Genomic DNA, 17,415 nt, shown 5'->3' with positions numbered 1-17,415 from the left:
TTATAATTACCTGATGACCCCAAGTGATTAGGGGGTCACTTGACTGTGACCTTGACCTACTGACTTACTTTCTTGTTTTTTAAGATACAGCCTTGAAATTTGGATGACATGTACAGTTTTGCACACCGATCTTTAAATTGACTTTTAGTGACCATGAATGTGACCAACTGACCTACTTTCTAATATTTTAGCATCAGTTTGATCTAAACATGTGGCTCATATTACTCAGGTGAGCGATTCAGGGTCACCATGAACGTCGTGTTCTCTGATTTTTATGGAGAAAATAGTAGGCAAAAAGGATGTATTTTCTCATCCATTAAAGTTATAACATAGTTCAAGATAAACCCTGATCTGACTGGCTAAAGCATTTTGACAAATTGTTGAAGAAAACCTGGTGTCTCACTAATTGTTGGAACCTAGTAACTAATATTGTACTTTAAAAAAATTGTAACTATTAATTGATGAAGTGTTGAAGTATTTTTACCTGTAAACCACTGTTGAACAGAAGAAGTTTGTAAAAGTTCGAATTATTTTGAAAGTCCATAAAAAATTTCTTAATATTATCTTAAAGTTTGGTTCTAAGTACTTAATACATTTGTACTAAGGAAATTGCCGTTGTTTATTTTTTAGAGCATGTAAGAATGTGTCATTAAGTAACCCTCATTACTGGGAGAGAGTGGCAGCTCAAGTTAGAACTAAAACAGCAGACATGTGTAAAGCTATGTACTACAGTGACCAGAAACTACCCAAGTCAGCAGAGAAGAAAAGCAAGAAAAATATAAAAGGTAATTTAGTTCAAATTTCAGTAGATGTTAAGATACATGGCCAATTTTATTACAAGTGTTCTCTAGATAAAAACCTTACGAAACAAATCAGATATGATATGATTATTGTTTATCACTTGTTTGTTCTATGATTCAATATACATGCCTTGTTCTTGTAGAAAAGGTAAAAGTAACAAGTTTAACAGCAAATGTTGGAACATTGAAGAGAAAACAACAGTTGAAGGATTTACTGGAACAACAGAATGAGAATTACTCTGATGACCTTTTTGACTCCACACCATACCGAATGACAAGGAAAAGGAAGGTAATTAGTGTAGTGTTATTATAGGGCAAGTCAAATCAGTTTTGAGTTAATTGAATAATGATCAATTCATTGTGATAAGCTGTTCTTCCATACACTTATTCTTACTGTGTCGAAGTAGAACAGGTTGGCTTTTAGACAAACAGGTTTATGTATATTGGCAGCATAAATGATTCAACATGATTTTCAAACTAGGTTTTCTGCTTTGATTTAGATGTTGACAGAGGTGAAACAGAAGTTGAAAATGGTCTGTTGATATGTAAATTGAAAGATCGATCTTTTACTGAGTGTTATCACATATTCATAAAATAGAAACAAACTACATAAGATGTGTGTGTAAACAAATAACGTATTTAGAAATATTTAAAGATTCAGGTTTGCTACTTTTTGGTGAAATAATAATTGTACATAGTTTATAACAATTCCACCAAAAGTTTGTTTTGTTTTATTCATAAAGATGAAATAATGACAATAATGTACATGTTTATTTACTGTTAGGGTCAGTTATCAAAAAGTATTACATATAATGAAAAGATGTATCGAATTCTGAAAACAGGTACCAGTTCTTGGTGGTGACGATGATGATGCAATATTTGAAGAGTTGGCTCGAAAACAAGGTAAAACCAGGTTTGAGACACCTGTAGCCACAGAAACCATGTGTAGCAGAATAACTGTCCCATTTGCTTCAACCAAGAAGACTCCAGTTTCAAATCTAACAGTGGAAATGCAGGACGGAAGGTGAGTAGTACATTTATCATTCTCAGACTATGTATCATTAATTACATGGTTTGTTGGTGACCCGATAATGGCTTTTCCTTGGCATAGAAATCCAGTAACTGTAAACAGGTTTCCAAGAAGGTTATATCTTGTATTGAGTCAGCATCAGACCATGTAATGATTTTTTTCCAGTCTGCACTGTACCTTAGTATTTCATAAATGATCTGACTCAGTCCATATGCTACCACTGCAAACTTTTGTATAGTCAGTCTGCCCATACTTGTGCCTGATATCAGTTTTTGTCAAAAATTCAAAAATTAGGTTTCGTTAAAATGATCCTGTTACTTCATTGTGTTTGATTTATATAGTGATTCTCATTATAATAGTTTTTTTGCAGAATACTAATGAGCCGCGCCATGAGAAAACCGACATAATGGCTTTGCGACCAGCATGGATCCAGACCAGCCTGCGCATCCGCGCAGTCTGGTCAGGATCCATGCTGTTCGCTTTCATAGTCTATTGCAATTAGAGAAACCGTTAGCGAACAGCATGGATCCTGACCAGACTGCGCGGATGCGCAGGCTGGTCTGGATCCATGCTGGTCGCAAAGCCACTATGTTGGTTTTCTCATGGCACGGCTCTAATGTATTTTACCTCACCTTAACACAAAGTGTACATGTTGACATTTTAAGATCAATGGATGTTCATCTGTTGTCGACAATTTTTTAAGAACATCTGCTACTAAACCAATAAGCCAATTTTAACCAAATTTCACAATGGTGGGCCCCTTTAAGATTTCTTCAAAGGTTGGTCATTCATGCAGAATTCTGGTTGCAATTGCAACCAAAAATGAAAACTTAAAAAAAAATCATAAAACTAGCATCAGTTGTTTAAATCATTAAGATGACATTCTGAAGCACATCACCCTGGTCACTAAAGCTAAGGTCATAGTCTCACTTATAGGTAAAAGATCAAATAACTTTAAATTGTATCCACTCAGTACCTTCTAAACCACTGGAATGATAATCATAAAACTAGAATAAATTGTTAACCACATCCAAACAACATTATAGTGCACAGCCCAGATCACATCACTATATCTAAGGTCAAGGTTACACTGAGGTCAGAGTTCAGATAGCTTAAATTTGTTGGCTGCTTCGTATCTTCTTACCTATAGAAAGGATTTCATTAAACTGACATAAATTGTTAAGCTCATCAATACATTGTAAAGTATGTACAACCCATGTGACTAGGTCCAGTGTCAAGGTCACACTCAAAGGTCAGACGTCATGATCATAACATTTTATTTTCCCTTACCAAAGTATTTTCTGCGGGTATTAATCATCTTTAGTAATAATGATAGTTCTAGTTGTTTAAAAACATGACTGCCAAGGGGCAGGGCTAGTTTTCTCTGTATAGATATTTGGAAAACTTCAAAAGTCTCTGAAACGACTGGCCTAATTTCAAAATAATTTTACTGAAATGTCCCATGGATGACACTTTCTCAAATACTTTAAAGCCATTTTAATTTGATTTGTCTTCCCTGAAACTGCTGACCATTTTCAAAATAATGTGACTGAAATGTTCAATGGAAGACCTCCTAACAGAGTACTTTATTCTATGTTGATTTGTTAAAAAACATGGCCCCGAGGGAGCAGGGCTAGTTTTCTCTATACAGCTACATGGAAAACTTAAGAACCTCTGAAACCACTGGTTTGGTTTTAAAATCATTTCAAAGTTGAAAGGTCAAACAAGCTGTTAGTACTGAACAGTTTTCGCTCAATATTTTAAGAGCAACTGAAACTTAGCAGGCACATTGCCAGAAGGCTATTGATGAACGCAGTTGAAGTAAAGTCAGAGAGCCAAAGGTCAAGATCACAGTGAGTGTTCATACCAAAACCTTTTCCACTTAATATTTTCAGAATTTCTTGACCTATGGACCTCGGTAATGGCAGGCACATCGCTTGAGTCTAAGGTTAAGATTACAGTGACCATTAGTTAAAAGAACATTAATAGCCTTGAACGATTCTTGACTCTGAGATTTCTTAGTCAAAGTTCATGGTCAGTGGCATGCGAATTGATCAGATGTATGTATTATGTGATGGTTCTGGTCATCTGTCTTTGTTTGTAATTAGTTTCAGTTCAGTAGCTTAAGAATGCTTTAACGTATGATTCTGAAACTTGAAAGGCACATTGTTATATGTTCTGCACAGCAATGATATTGTTTAAATTATTCCAGGTTGTCTAGAACATGACCACCAAGGAGCATAGTCACTATTTCCTACACAATGGAAACTTCAAAAAGTTCTTGTCAGAAAATGTTGGCCTAGTTACATTAAAATTTTAACAGACAATTCACTTGCATGACAGATCAAGTCAGATCAGATCAAATTGAAATTTATTTATTGTCAGAAAGGTTTTAACTTTGTATTGTAAGCTCTGTATAGCTATTGTTCAAGCAATCTGTATAACTCAGGGGAGTGATCTAGTGTCATTACAGTCCTCTTGTTTAATATCTAACCTCTGGTTTTCAGTGGTGATGCAGATGGATATGTTCACAAAATTCTTAAAAGACGACTTCTTGCCAAGGGAAAAAAGAAATTTGGAACTCCAAAGCCAGTCAAAAAGGTAGGCATTGAACTAATACAACTTGAGGTTTGGTGAAAAACAAGAGTGACTTTGTTTAAGAAATAGAAATTTTTAAAAACTCAAGCCTTCTGTAATTATGTATCATTCGCATAAAGCCTTAAATGATTTAACTGTAAATAAAGTTCAGAACTATAGACATTATCCAAATCATTTCATCTTAAGAACATTTGGGATGACATTGATATAAGACAATTTTAGAAAATTGATGCTTTTCAGAATTAATTTACCTGTCAAGGTAGGCTGAGGACAAAGAGTCACTGCAATGAATTTCATATTTTATGCCTTGTATTTTAGATACCCAATGTTGAGATTTCACCCCAACAGAAGTTACTATTTCACAACTACCTTCAAGAGAAAAAAGAGAAGGCAGAAAATCACCAAGACTCGGACCAGGAAGAAGATTTCTACTGGGAAGATGATGTAGAAAATTGAACTATAGAAATAGAAAATAAAAACTGTACAATGAAGTACAGGATATATGTTTTGAGCCAAGTTATACCAGTAACTTTGTTTGCATAATTCCCATTTTGCTACATGTGACTTAATGTGGTCTATAAAATCATACATTATTGCACAATTTTTGCAAGATTCCCACATATAACATTAAAAAAATGCACAGCGTCATATAATAGTAACTGCCTGTGGTATGCCTCAAGATCTTTTTTTTTTCTTTTTTCAGACAAGTGTACCCATGAAACCTTAAACATATGAAACACAAGACAGCATGCTAACTTAATGCATTTAGATGTTTTGCTATGCATTTTCTTTTCTGTTAAGGCCATATCAGTGGGAAAAACAATGCAATATGTAGTAAGTTTGTGTGCAGTACAAATGTCATGGAGCATAGGGCCTCCGTGGCTCCGTGGTGCCCGCTTGTGATGAAATAGGGCACAGAGGGGCACCTGGGGTCTTCCTCCACCATTAAAGCTGGAAAGTCGCCATATGACCTATCGTGTGTCGGTGCGACGTTAAATCCAACAAAAAAAAAACAACAAAAATTATTGATTTAAAATGTTTGCAATTAAATGAAACATTCACCAGTTTCCTATCTTGTGCCTTGTCTTACACTTTTGTAATGCAGTTGCATTTATGTTTATTTTTATTGCTAGAATGTAAAAAAAAAATTAATTTGTGAAAAAGAGGAGTCAATAACTATTTATTAGAATATGCCACTTAATACAGCTTCATAAATAATATCTCATCTTTCTCAGTAGTATTACTGCTTTCTAAATAGTACCTCGGTTTTATAATTAGTATCTTTGCTTTTTAAATAGTATCTTGGCTTTCAAAATAGTATTTCAGCTATCTCAGTAGTACGACAGCTTTTGAAATCATATATCAGCTTTCTAAATTGTATACTAGGTTTCTAAATAATATCTCTGCTTTCAAAGTTGTATTTATGTTGATATAGTTGTCATTAATGAAATATGAAGTAGATATAATCAATTTTCAGGAATTGATTAACTTTTTTTCCATTTTTCACATTTTGTAAATAAAGCAGATGCTGGACTGTTTATGTATTTGCTTTGTGCTTTTTGCTTACTTAATCTAAATATTTTAGCTATTTGGTGCTTTTTTTTGCCATGACTCTATATGCTTTGTTCATCTGATGTTTACACACGAAGTAAGATGGTCAAGTAGGGTTGCAATTACTTTGTTGTTTTTAGCTCACCAGTCACAAAGTGACAAGGTGAACTTTTGTGATCACGGGTCGTCCGTTTGTGCATGCGTGCTTCTGTAAACTTTTGCTTGTGACCACTCTAGAGGTCACATTTTTCATGGGATCTTTATGAAAGTTGGTCAGAATGTTCATCTTGATGATACCTAGGTCAAGTTCGAAACTGGGTCACGTGCGGTCCAAAACAAGGTCAGTAGGTTTAAAAATAGAAAAACCTTGTGACCTCTCTAGAGGCCATATTTTTCATGGGATCTGTATAAAAGTTGGTCAGAATGTTCATCTTGATATCTAGGTCAAGTTTGAAACTGGGTCACGTGTGGTCAAAAACTAGGTCAGTAGGTCTAAAAATAGAAAAACTTTGTGACCTCCCTAGAGGCCATATTTTTCAATGGATCTTCATGAAAATTGATAAGAATGTTCACCTTGATGATATCTAGGTCAGCTTTGAAACTGGGTCACGTGCGGTCAAAAACTAGGTCAGTAGGTCCAAAAATAGAACAACCTTGTGACCTCTCTAGAGGCCATATTTTTCATGGGATCTGTATGAAAGTTTGTCAGAATGTTCATCTTGATGATATCTAGGTCAAGTTTGAAACTAGTCACGTGCGGTCAAAAACTAGGTCAGTAGGTCTAAAAATAGAAAAACCTTGTGACCTCCCTAGAGGCCATATTTTTCATTGGATCTTCATGAAAATTGGTGAGAATGTTCACCTTGATGATATCTAGGTCAAGTTTGAAACTGGATCACGTGCTTCCAAAAGTAGGTCAGTAGGTCTAAAAATAGAAAATCCTTGTGACCTCCCTAGAGGCCATATTTTTCAATGGATCTTCATGAAAATTGATGAGAATGTTCAACTTGATGATATCTAGGTCAGCTTTGAAACTGGGTCACATGCGGTCAAAAACTAGGTCAGTAAGTCTAAAAATAGAGAAACCTTGTGACCTCTCTAGAGGCCATATTTTTCATGGGATCTGTATGAAAGTTGGTCAGAATGTTCATCTTGATGATATCTAGTTCAAATTTGAAACTGGGTCACGTGCATCAAAAACTAGGTCAGTAGGTCTAAAAATAGAACAACCTTGTGACCTCTCTAGAGGCCATATTTTTCATGGGATTGATGAAAGTTTGTCAGAATGTTCATCTTGATGATATCTAGGTCAAGTTTGAAACTAGGTCACGTGCGGTCAAAAACTAGGTCAGTAGGTCTAAAAATAGAACAACCTTGTGACGTCTCGAGAGGCCATACTTTTCATGAGATCTTCATGAAAATTGGTGAGAATGTTCACCTTGATGATATCTAGGTCAACTTTGAAACTGGGCCCCGTGCAGTCCAAAACTAGGTCAGTAGGTCTAAAAATAGAAAAACCTTGTGACCTCCCTAGAGGCCATATTTTTCATTGGATCTTCATGAAAATTGGTGAGAATGTTCACCTTGATGATATCTAGGTCAAGTTTGAAACTGGATCACGTGCTTCCAAAAGTAGGTCAGTAGGTCTAAAAATAGAAAATCCTTGTGACCTCCCTAGAGGCCATATTTTTCAATGGCTCTTTATGAAAATTGGTGAGAATGTTCATCTTGATGATATCTAGATCAAATACGAAACTGGGTCACATGCGGTCAAAAACTAGGTCAGTAGGTCTAAAAATAGAGACATTTTGTGACCTCTCTAGAGGCCATATTTTTCATGGCATCAGTATGAAAGTTGGTCTGAATGTTTATCTTGATGATATCTAGATCAAGAGCGAAACTGGGTCATATGCGGTCAAAAACTAGGTCAGTAGGTCTAAAAATAGAAAAACCTTGTGACCTCTCTAGAGGCCATATTTTTCAATGGATCTTCATGAAAATTGGTCAGAATTTTTATCTTGAGGATATCTAGGTCGTGTTCAAAACTGGGTCACATGAGCTCAAAAACTAGGTCACTATGTCAAATAATAGAAGAAATGACGTCATACTCAGTTCAAAACTGGGTCATATGGGGACAGGTGAGCGATTCAGGACCATCATGGTCCCCTTGTTTGGGGGTTGAAGTTTTCATGCAGTTTTTAAAGTACGATATCTTAAATCCTGTTGATATTTTATTTATGTAAAATTAAAAATTATGTGAAATTATAAGACAATGTAGGATATAGTAAAAGTGCTTTATAAATCCCCAAAGATCTGCACCACTTTTTTAGCTTGGCCAGGCAGGAATGGATTTTCAAATAATTTTGACAAATATTCAGCTTAACAACTTAACTGTGCAAGACTCAGACCAAAGCTTATAGGTCAAAGTCACCAGAGATTTAGCCCCTACCCCCCAAAAAAGAAACAAAAAGACAATTTCAATGAATATTTGTTTTACTCTCTCAGTCTTTCAGTTTTCTTATATATTGCGTTTCTCTTTAATGTTTTGTTGTGTACCTACATGTATTTTATTTTCTGTAACTTTCAATTCTATGCACTCTTTTTATGCTTTCTTTTTATACCTCTACCAGATATTGTTTAGAGGGGTTTGTGGTGCTATATATTAACCATTGTCCCTTCTATGGAACCAATACAGATATTTTGAAACATACAGTATGTTTGTAGGATCATAAGACCTGTTCATGTACCAGGTCCCATAACTTTTTTGACTTCTGTTTTAACAAAATTATCTCCCTCTTTTTCCAGAATGGACATTTTCTACTGTGACTAACACCTATTCAAGTATTTGATTCATTCAGATTGATCTTTTACACACTTGATATCATAATGTAAATATACACAAAGTTCCATTACTCTGCCTTTTGTTTTGACAAAATTTGTCCCCTTCTTTACATAGAAAAAGTGGCAAAATTGATGTTTTCTTTGAAAATCTCTGAAACTAATGAAGATGTTGCATTTGAACCTAAAAATAAATTTAAAGTCAAACATAAAGTGAATCAACATCAAAACAGGTTGTAAGGATCATACAGTAAGTCATATACAAGGTCCCATAATTCCAAATTTATTTTGACAACATTTTCCCTCCTTTTTGACTTCAAGGTGGATCTTGGAAATACAATTGTTTTCCTTAATAAGCTCTAAAATCATTAAAGATATTTCAATAGAAATTTACATAACCCTGTTGGCCCAAGTCTCCCTTTCTAACTGTACTCTTTTCACATTTTTAGCTTGTTTGGTTTTCGAAAAAAGACTATGAGGTATTGTTGTCACTTGATCATTGGCATTGGTTAAAATTTTTGTTTAGGTCCACCTTTTCAGAAAAAAAAAACTATAAGAGCTACAGCTATGAAACTTGCACACTTGTTTATCATCATTGGATGATTGTGTAGGCCAAGAACCATAACTCTGATATGCATCTTGCCAAAATTATGCCCTTTTTTTGTACTTACAAAAGTTGAGTTCCTTGGTTAAAGTTTTTGTTTAGGTCCACTTTTTAGCTCACCTGTCACAAAGTGACAAGGTGAGCTTTTGTGATCGCGCGGTGTCCGTCGTCCGTCCATCCGTGCATGCGTCTGTAAACTTTTGCTTGTGACCACTCTAGAGGTCACTTTTTTCATGGGATCTTTATGAAAGTTGGTCAGAATGTTCATCTTGATGATATCTAGGTCAGGTTCGAAACTGGGTCACGTGCCTTCAAAAACTAGGTCAGTATGTCTAAAAATAGAAAAACCTTGTGACCTCTCTAGAGGCCATATATTTCATAAGATCTTCATGAAAATTGGTCAGAATGTTCAACTTGATGATATCTAGGTCATGTGCGGTCAAAAACTAGGTCAGTAGGTCTAGAAGTAGAAAAACCTTGTGACCTCTCTAGAGGCCATACTTGCGAATGGATCTCCACACAAATTGGTCAGAATGTTCATCTTGATGATATCTAGGTCAAGTTTGAAACTGGGTCACGTGCCCTAAAAAACTAGGTCAGTAGGTCAAATAATAAAAAAACCTTGTGACCTCTCTAGAGGCCATACTTTTCATGGGATCTGTATGAAAGTTGGTCTGAATGTTCATCTTGATGATATCTAGGTCAAGTTTGAAACTGGGTCAGCTGCAGTCAAAAACTAGGTCAGTAGGTCTAAAATTATTAAAATCTTTTGACCTGTCTAGAGGCCCTATTTTTCAATGGATCTTCATGAAAATTGATCTGAATATTCACCTTGATGATATCTAGGTCAGTTTCGAAACTTTGTCAAGTGCGGTCAAAAACTAGGCCAGTAGGTATAAAAATAGAAAAACCTTGTGACCTCTCTAGAGGCCATATTTTTCATGAGATCTTCATGAAAATTAGTGAGAATGTTCACCTTGATGTTATCTAGGTAAAGTTCAAAACAGGGTCACGTACCTTCGAAAACTAGGTCAATAGGTCAAATAATAGAAAAACCTTGTGACCTCTCTAGAGACCATATTTTTCAATGGATCTTCATGAAAATTGGTCAGAATTTTTATCTTGATAATATCTAGGTCAAGTTCAAAACTGGGTCACATGAGCTCAAAAACTAGGTCACTATGTCAAATAATAGAAAAAACGACGTCGTACTCAAAACTGGGTCATGTGGGAAGAGGTGAGTGATTCAGGACCATCATGGTCCACTTGTTTCCAAAAACTTTAAGAGCGACAACTTTAAAACTTTCCTCACTTGTTTATCATTAGATGAGTAAGTAGACCAAGAACCATAATTCTAACCTGTATTTTGTCAGAAGAAAGGCTCTTTTTATTCTTTGAAAATCTGAACTATAACTTTCTTTCTTACATATTGTCCAGCACTTGCAAATGAGTGATGGCACCTGCAGGCTGTGCTCTTACTGATATTTAAGCTGAAGGGAATTTAAAATAATATGTTATAATACATGTCTATAAGAGGAATGGAAAGGCACTAAAATTTTGCCCTGAATAATAATGTTATATCCCATTCTGTACTTTCTTTCTAATTTTAAGATTTAAGGAGTAACTTTGACTTCACTGATGTGAATTAAATGTGACTGTACACAGTGAAAGATAAAGGAACATAACAATCCCAATAACTCTTACTGAAATATTTATATGAAATAGTCAGTCTTTCTAACGGTACTTAATTTTTCATGTTTGTAGTATTGAGGAGAATGACATTGCCACTGAAGGGACTTAAAACAATGATACATGTCATTAAGAGGAAGTGAAAGACACAGGTATTGTAACTCTGCCACCATAATTATAAAGTCTTTTTGTACTTCCTTTTAGTAATTTTAAGGCAACATGTTTGACTCCACTCCATAGGGAATTTTATGTAACTACACAGTGAAAGGTGACAAAGAACAGAAGAATCATAACTATGACATGAATATTTATTACAGAACTATTGTTATTGTTAAATGAAAATTCATGATTTAAGACAATATAACTTTAAGCCAGTGACATGAATTCCATGTAACAGTCATAGATGAAAATGACGTAAGACAAATAATTACCTCTCAGATTGAATATAAAAGGCATAGTGAGCAGTATTCAAAATGATAATTGTAAGTGTTATTTATTACTATTTAACATAGACAATTGGTGGTAGTATTTATCACATTTAGTGACAGCTTTAGTTTCCAATGGTGGTCATTTTCTAGACATGACTTTTCTAGCTTTTGTTTTTCAACAGTGATAATACGGAAGGTTATTTAGTCTTGCATTGTCAGCAAATAACATGTGACTGAACAGCAGTTCCAGTTGTTCTGTTACCATTTTTACACATGGATGGATACTAGGCACATAAGACACTGTAAGGTGATGAAGCATTTGTTACTGACATTATGAAGCATTCACATCTATTTACTCCTTTGCCTGCTAAATTTCTAAAATGGACTGGTCAATCATTCAATCTGGACATTACCATTTATTATTCGAAGGGGTGTTCGATGAAAATTTACTGACTGAATAGCGAAGAGTGCAGACCATATCAGACTGCATGGATGTGGAGGCTGGTCTTGGTCTGCACTGGTCGCAAAGGCAGAATCCCTTGCAGCTAGCAGGCTAAAAGTTAAAGATGGTTATTTGATTAAGATATTTCAATTTTCGCTTTTCTATTCATTGCCACTGAATCATTTGGGGGACTTTATTGCTGAACAGAACTTTCTTCACTTGTTTTCCAAGCTTTGCAGCCAGTTCAGAAATATGTACTTTATTGCATGTATGAAATATATAACTGCCATTTTTATTTTGGTGCTGCTTGTACTATAGTCAGGATGTATTTTAAAAGAAAATGGGAAAAGTAAAAAAAAAAATGTACTAGAAGCTCCCAGTTTTTGCATTTTGTTAAAACTGATATTTTAGAACTTGGTGTATTCTTTAATAAATAACCATTGAAAGAACATGTTCTTGTGGTTTGTTTTGTTAATATGACCTAATTATTGCAAACAAGCACAGTGATGCCTCACTTGCATACTCAGCTGTAAAATAGCTTGTATTAAATAATAACATTTAATAACATTACTAGTAAATGTTTACATTCACTATATTTTTTATTCTCCCATTTTGAAGAAGAGGTAGTATAAAGTTTTTCTCATTGTTGATGCAGATTGACTGAGCACTTGATTTCTTATTGCTTGGTCTTGGCATACAGTCATCAATCTTCATAGAATGAATGCCTGTGGTAAGTAAATAACTGCTACTGTTTTAGCAGTCTGTAGGTTAAAGGTCAATGTCGCAGTAACTTAGAGACTGAAAACAGATTTTTGCTCGGTAAGTAAATACTGTTGCCTACAGTTGCCATATACATCATAATGTTATTGCATGTGGTCTGTAGATGACCTTTGTTTTGGAGGTCAGTGGTCGAGGTCACAGTTTCTGCTTAGTGAGTAAAGAATATTTTGGTCTAAAGGCCACAGTGACCTTGCTACTGATATTGGTTTCCACTAGGTTAGTAAAGAATGTTCTGGCCTACAGTAATCAAGTTCCATAGGTTTTTTGCTTGTGCAATAACATCAAAGGCAACCATTTCCATGAGATTCAACATATTGTTTACATAAATCATAAACATTGTTAAAAAAGAGTTTTTAAAATGGGCAATCAGAATTTCATAAAAGAATATTCATTAATAGCTAAAACTCCTTTTTCTCTCTCTGAAAAAAATGAATGGCAACAGATTTTTTCCTTGGGTTGGAGGAAATTTAAAAGTTAAAATCAGAAACTGTGTCTTTTATCAAGTGGCAAATTGAGTTAGAAAAATCATCTAAGAATTTGGATTAGCCATAATCTCCAGTGTGGTTTATATCTGAATCAGTGTTAAAAAAATAACATTAAATAACATTGCTTAAATGAAGTTGGAAAGTTAAATAGCTTAATTACATTTGGGTACGAAATATGCAGGTATGTTTAAAGTGTGTGGATGCCAAAGGCCCTATAACATGTACTTAAAATGCAACAATGTATTTCATACTCCAATGAAATTGTTTATGCCTGTGCAGTGCTCATGTTGGTTAGGCAGTATGTTTGTCCTTCAGTCTGCTTGTTTTGGCCTTGTTGATGAAATTTCGTAAGGTTATTTCCTGTGGTCAATTCATCAGCTCTTGTTCTGGGAGTCAGTAGTTCAAGGTCACAGTTAACCTCATGTCTGAAAAAGATTTCCAATCAAAAACTGAGGAACTCTCGGACAGTACAATAGTTACTTCACAGTACAATTGCACTGGTCACTAGATAACGTATATTATTCTGGGGTTAGTAGGTCAAAAAACAAGATTATTATAGTGACCTTGAGACTGAAAAAGGTTTCTGATCAGTAACTTGAGAATGCTCTGGTCTAGAACATTCAAACATCATAGGATGATTGCCTGTGGTCATTTTATGATCCCTATTATTTACGGGGTCAATATGGCAAAAGATCAAGGTCACTGAATATTTGGGCTTAAGACCATCAACCTCATAGCAAGATTGTTTATGGTAGATGATCCCTTTTGTTTTGAATGTAAGGATGTCTGAAGCTGAGGCCAAAATAAGTTTGATTTGTTTTACAGTGTCTTTAGCTCAGTAAATGACTTCAACTCGCTTAGTGTCAGTCTGGGTTACCCAGCTATAATGTCTTGCTAAAGAACCTGCGCTGGAAGCACAAGATTTTTACTATCACAGTTTTCTCCTTTAACCTTTGCCTATCCCAGTGAAGTCACAAGGCGTCAGTGGTATTATTTATCTATATGAACCTGTACACAGGTATCAAGATTAAATTTTGTCCACATGGTGGTAGACCTGGCATGCCACATTTCATGGGGCAGACCACCACAAAGACCCTTACAGGTCAGCCTGAGATCTCAACATACTCGATTACGGTTCATTACCATCTGGGAGGTACTGCATAGGGCCTGTCCATATAGGGGTTTTGTACTGGAAGAGGACCTTTTATACTTGCCTTCATTTTCTCCAAAACTAGCCAGTGGTGGAGGCTGTAAGTGGAAAGTGACAAACACACATCATACAGAGCACTTAATGCACCTATAAACCAGTGATTCACAGGTTAATTAGGTCAAAGGCCAAGGTCACAGCATACTTGAGGCTGAAAATTATACTCCTAGTTTTTACCTTAAGCCGTCATTGAAAGCATGGGTTTCACAAAAAGCTCGTTATTTTCGTCAAAATCTATTTGGCAGTTGCCAGCTTTATACATGTTTTCTTCTTCCTAGTTCACAGAGAATGACAGGTTCCTTAACTCCTGCCACCACTTTGATAAAATTACATCCATTATATTACTAAAACATTTTTTCTCAACAAAACCCTTTGTTATTGTTGACAATGTAGAATCTCTGTTACCACATGAAATTTAAATCATGTCTTCATTATTCAAAGAGAATGCCATATGTTTAATTAACCTTGCTGTAATTTTGATGAAATTATGTCCCATTTCATATTTGCACCATAACTTTCAGCTTGTGGTTTTATTTCGAGGTACAGGTCAGATATTGCAATAATACTGCTTTAAGATTTCTGGCAAGGTGGTTCAAGATTTAAGGCAAAATTATCAGTTTCACTATATTTCTGTCTCTATATCCTCAAGTGTTACCTAGCTAAGTATTGCAAATACTGTTTGGTAAGAGGCAGACATTTGGCATGGTTTCACTGTATCTTCTAGACTACATGTACTACTCTTCACAAAGGGACCAGTATTTAACCTTCTTTTAAAGGACCCCATAAGTCAAGGCCACTGGGGATAACTTCCCCATTCAACTACTTAAAAGATATTATTTTGTCAGTCTTGCCCTTTCAGTTTCATGATCTCTTAACATTATATTCCAATGAACACTTGACCCTTCCAACTCAACTTTATCACCCATTACATCCCAATCACTAATTATATCTCGACCACCCATTACATGGATCCCAGTCACCCATTACATTTCGACCATCTATTACAACCCCACCAACCATTACGTCCCGATCACCCATTACATCCCGACCACCCATTACATCCCCACCATCCATTACATCCCAATCACCCATTACATCCTGACCACCCATTACATCCCCACCATCCATTACATCCCTGCCACTCATTCAACCTTAAGTTCTTGCTCTTGTGTCTTGGCACACCCAACTCTTCTACCCTTTATTTTTAAACATTTTTTTCATGCTCTTTCCCCTCTAAACCCTGAAACTTTTGAATGGTGTTATAGCATCTCCCATAAACACCCCTTCAACACCTCCTTCCCCACCACCATAAATACAGTCATAAATAGGCATAAATTTCCAGTCTTTGAAAGCAAAAAGGAGGTGAAGCTGGATGACTGTGTCACAGACAGCAGTATCAGTAAATCTCTTGTTTAAGGGTTTAAGTATATGTTTTAGTATGCTTTGAAAATATGAGATCTACTTTACACAACTAGAGCTATGACCCTAAAGTTTGCATTAAATGCTTAAAAGTTTACACTACATGTGTGTATTTAAAAGTTATTAAATTGGTCATTTACATTTTAGCTTTCATATATTTTCTGAGAGATTTTTTTATGGAACAAGAAGACCCATTTCCTGTTTTTCATTATTTTTTTACGAAATTACCCAATTAAAGCCCTTTCATATAAAAGTATGTAAAACATGTACCATTTCTTTTTATTTCAATATAATTTGTAGTTTTACATTTGCTTTTGATAGATATTGGGATATTTCAACTATCTGAAATAAAAGGCAAGATTAAAAAAATTATAACTTCGGAATTCAGATTCTATGTTCAATCCAAGATGGTTGCCCAACCAAGATTGAAAAAGGGAGGTAACAATAATTTTAAAACTTCCATTTCGAGAACTGATGAAGTAGACTGATGATATATATTTGTCAATTTAAATATTTTACAACAGCACTATTTCATGAGTGTCTTTTTGTATTGAATTTATTAAACAAGTGAGATAAAATGATAAAATACAAAGGCTCTGCCCAGCATTTTATAATTATAATTTAGTTAGTTAGAAAAGTCACAAAATTTAATGTAATATTCTTTTTATCATGTTAGCTTTTTTAAACTAAAAGTTAAAAATTCGACTTTCTTTAGTCAATTTGACCAACACGACGTTGGCGTCAAATGTTCATTACATTAGTGTATAGATCTAATCAGTTTTCCTGGCCACATCAAACGTGATAAGTTAATATATCAATATCAGGATTGGAAAAATCAAATTTTAGAAATATTTTCAGTGAAAATCAAACACAAATGGGTGTAGATGATCAGTTGTTAAAGTTTGGAAAAAAAATTGTTTGCAGACCAAAATCTGATTAACTACCTTCAATTTGGAGTCTGTGGAATCGTGAACAGTGCATTTTATGATTATACTTATTTAATGTTAGGATTATTCAGATAATTGTTAATTGAGTACCCTCCGATGAGGAGGATTTCAGAAATAAGTCTGAAGACTCATTGATTGTTCCACTGCACGGAAATCTTTAGTAAAAGGCGAAAGATTTATGCGTGTCTGTAGTGAAACCAGAGTTACCAATTATAATTTAAATGTTTTTTATATACTACTCTTTATAACACATTCAAAAAGCTATTTACTTACTCGTCAAAGTGTTACTGTTTCAAAGGTAAACATTTAAATATCTGATTATTGAATAAAATTACCCTTGCTTATTTGTTTTGCTCCTGTACGGAAGCAGTAAATGAAAAATAGAGCGCTAGCTCTTATAAAAGGGAGGTAATAGAAAAACTTTCACTACAACTTACAAGTATTTCTAAATACTTGCTTACTTTCCTTTATAACTTGTTACCCTGCTACTAAAGGAAAACCTCGGGTGTCAATCCGGGCAATATCTCGGCTCGCCAAGACTCAGGCACCTGGGTAGAACCGCTGACCAGCTGGAATGCTTCCTGGCACGAAAGATTC

At 34.9% G+C, this 17,415-nt stretch overlaps 1 protein-coding gene and 1 non-coding gene across 3 annotated transcripts in view; one reads left to right on the top strand and one right to left on the bottom strand.

Moving 5' to 3' along the window:
• LOC123530733 (mis18-binding protein 1-like) overlaps positions 1-12,431 on the top strand; it is a 58,106-nt gene extending 45,675 nt beyond the window's left edge. For both annotated transcript variants that reach the window (XM_045311512.2, XM_045311506.2), the window contains exons 14-18: positions 631-785; positions 944-1,089; positions 1,643-1,824; positions 4,338-4,431; positions 4,747-12,431. In XM_045311512.2, the coding sequence (XP_045167447.2) occupies positions 631-785; positions 944-1,089; positions 1,643-1,824; positions 4,338-4,431; positions 4,747-4,884 (715 nt within the window). In that variant the 3' untranslated portion in view covers positions 4,885-12,431. The remainder of the gene's footprint in view (positions 1-630; positions 786-943; positions 1,090-1,642; positions 1,825-4,337; positions 4,432-4,746) is intronic.
• A 4,475-nt stretch (positions 12,432-16,906) lies between these two features.
• LOC123545835 (U5 spliceosomal RNA) lies at positions 16,907-17,024 on the bottom strand. The gene has a single exon (XR_006685457.2). It is a non-coding gene; the product is annotated as a U5 spliceosomal RNA (small nuclear RNA).
• Between the last annotated feature and the right edge of the window lie 391 nt (positions 17,025-17,415).

The sequence above is a fragment of the Mercenaria mercenaria genome, chromosome 1, assembly GCF_021730395.1.
Source record: "Mercenaria mercenaria strain notata chromosome 1, MADL_Memer_1, whole genome shotgun sequence".
NCBI lineage: Eukaryota > Metazoa > Mollusca > Bivalvia > Venerida > Veneridae > Mercenaria > Mercenaria mercenaria.
The sequence above is the reverse complement of the archived record's forward strand: the minus strand, read 5'-3'. Positions and strand labels throughout refer to the sequence as shown.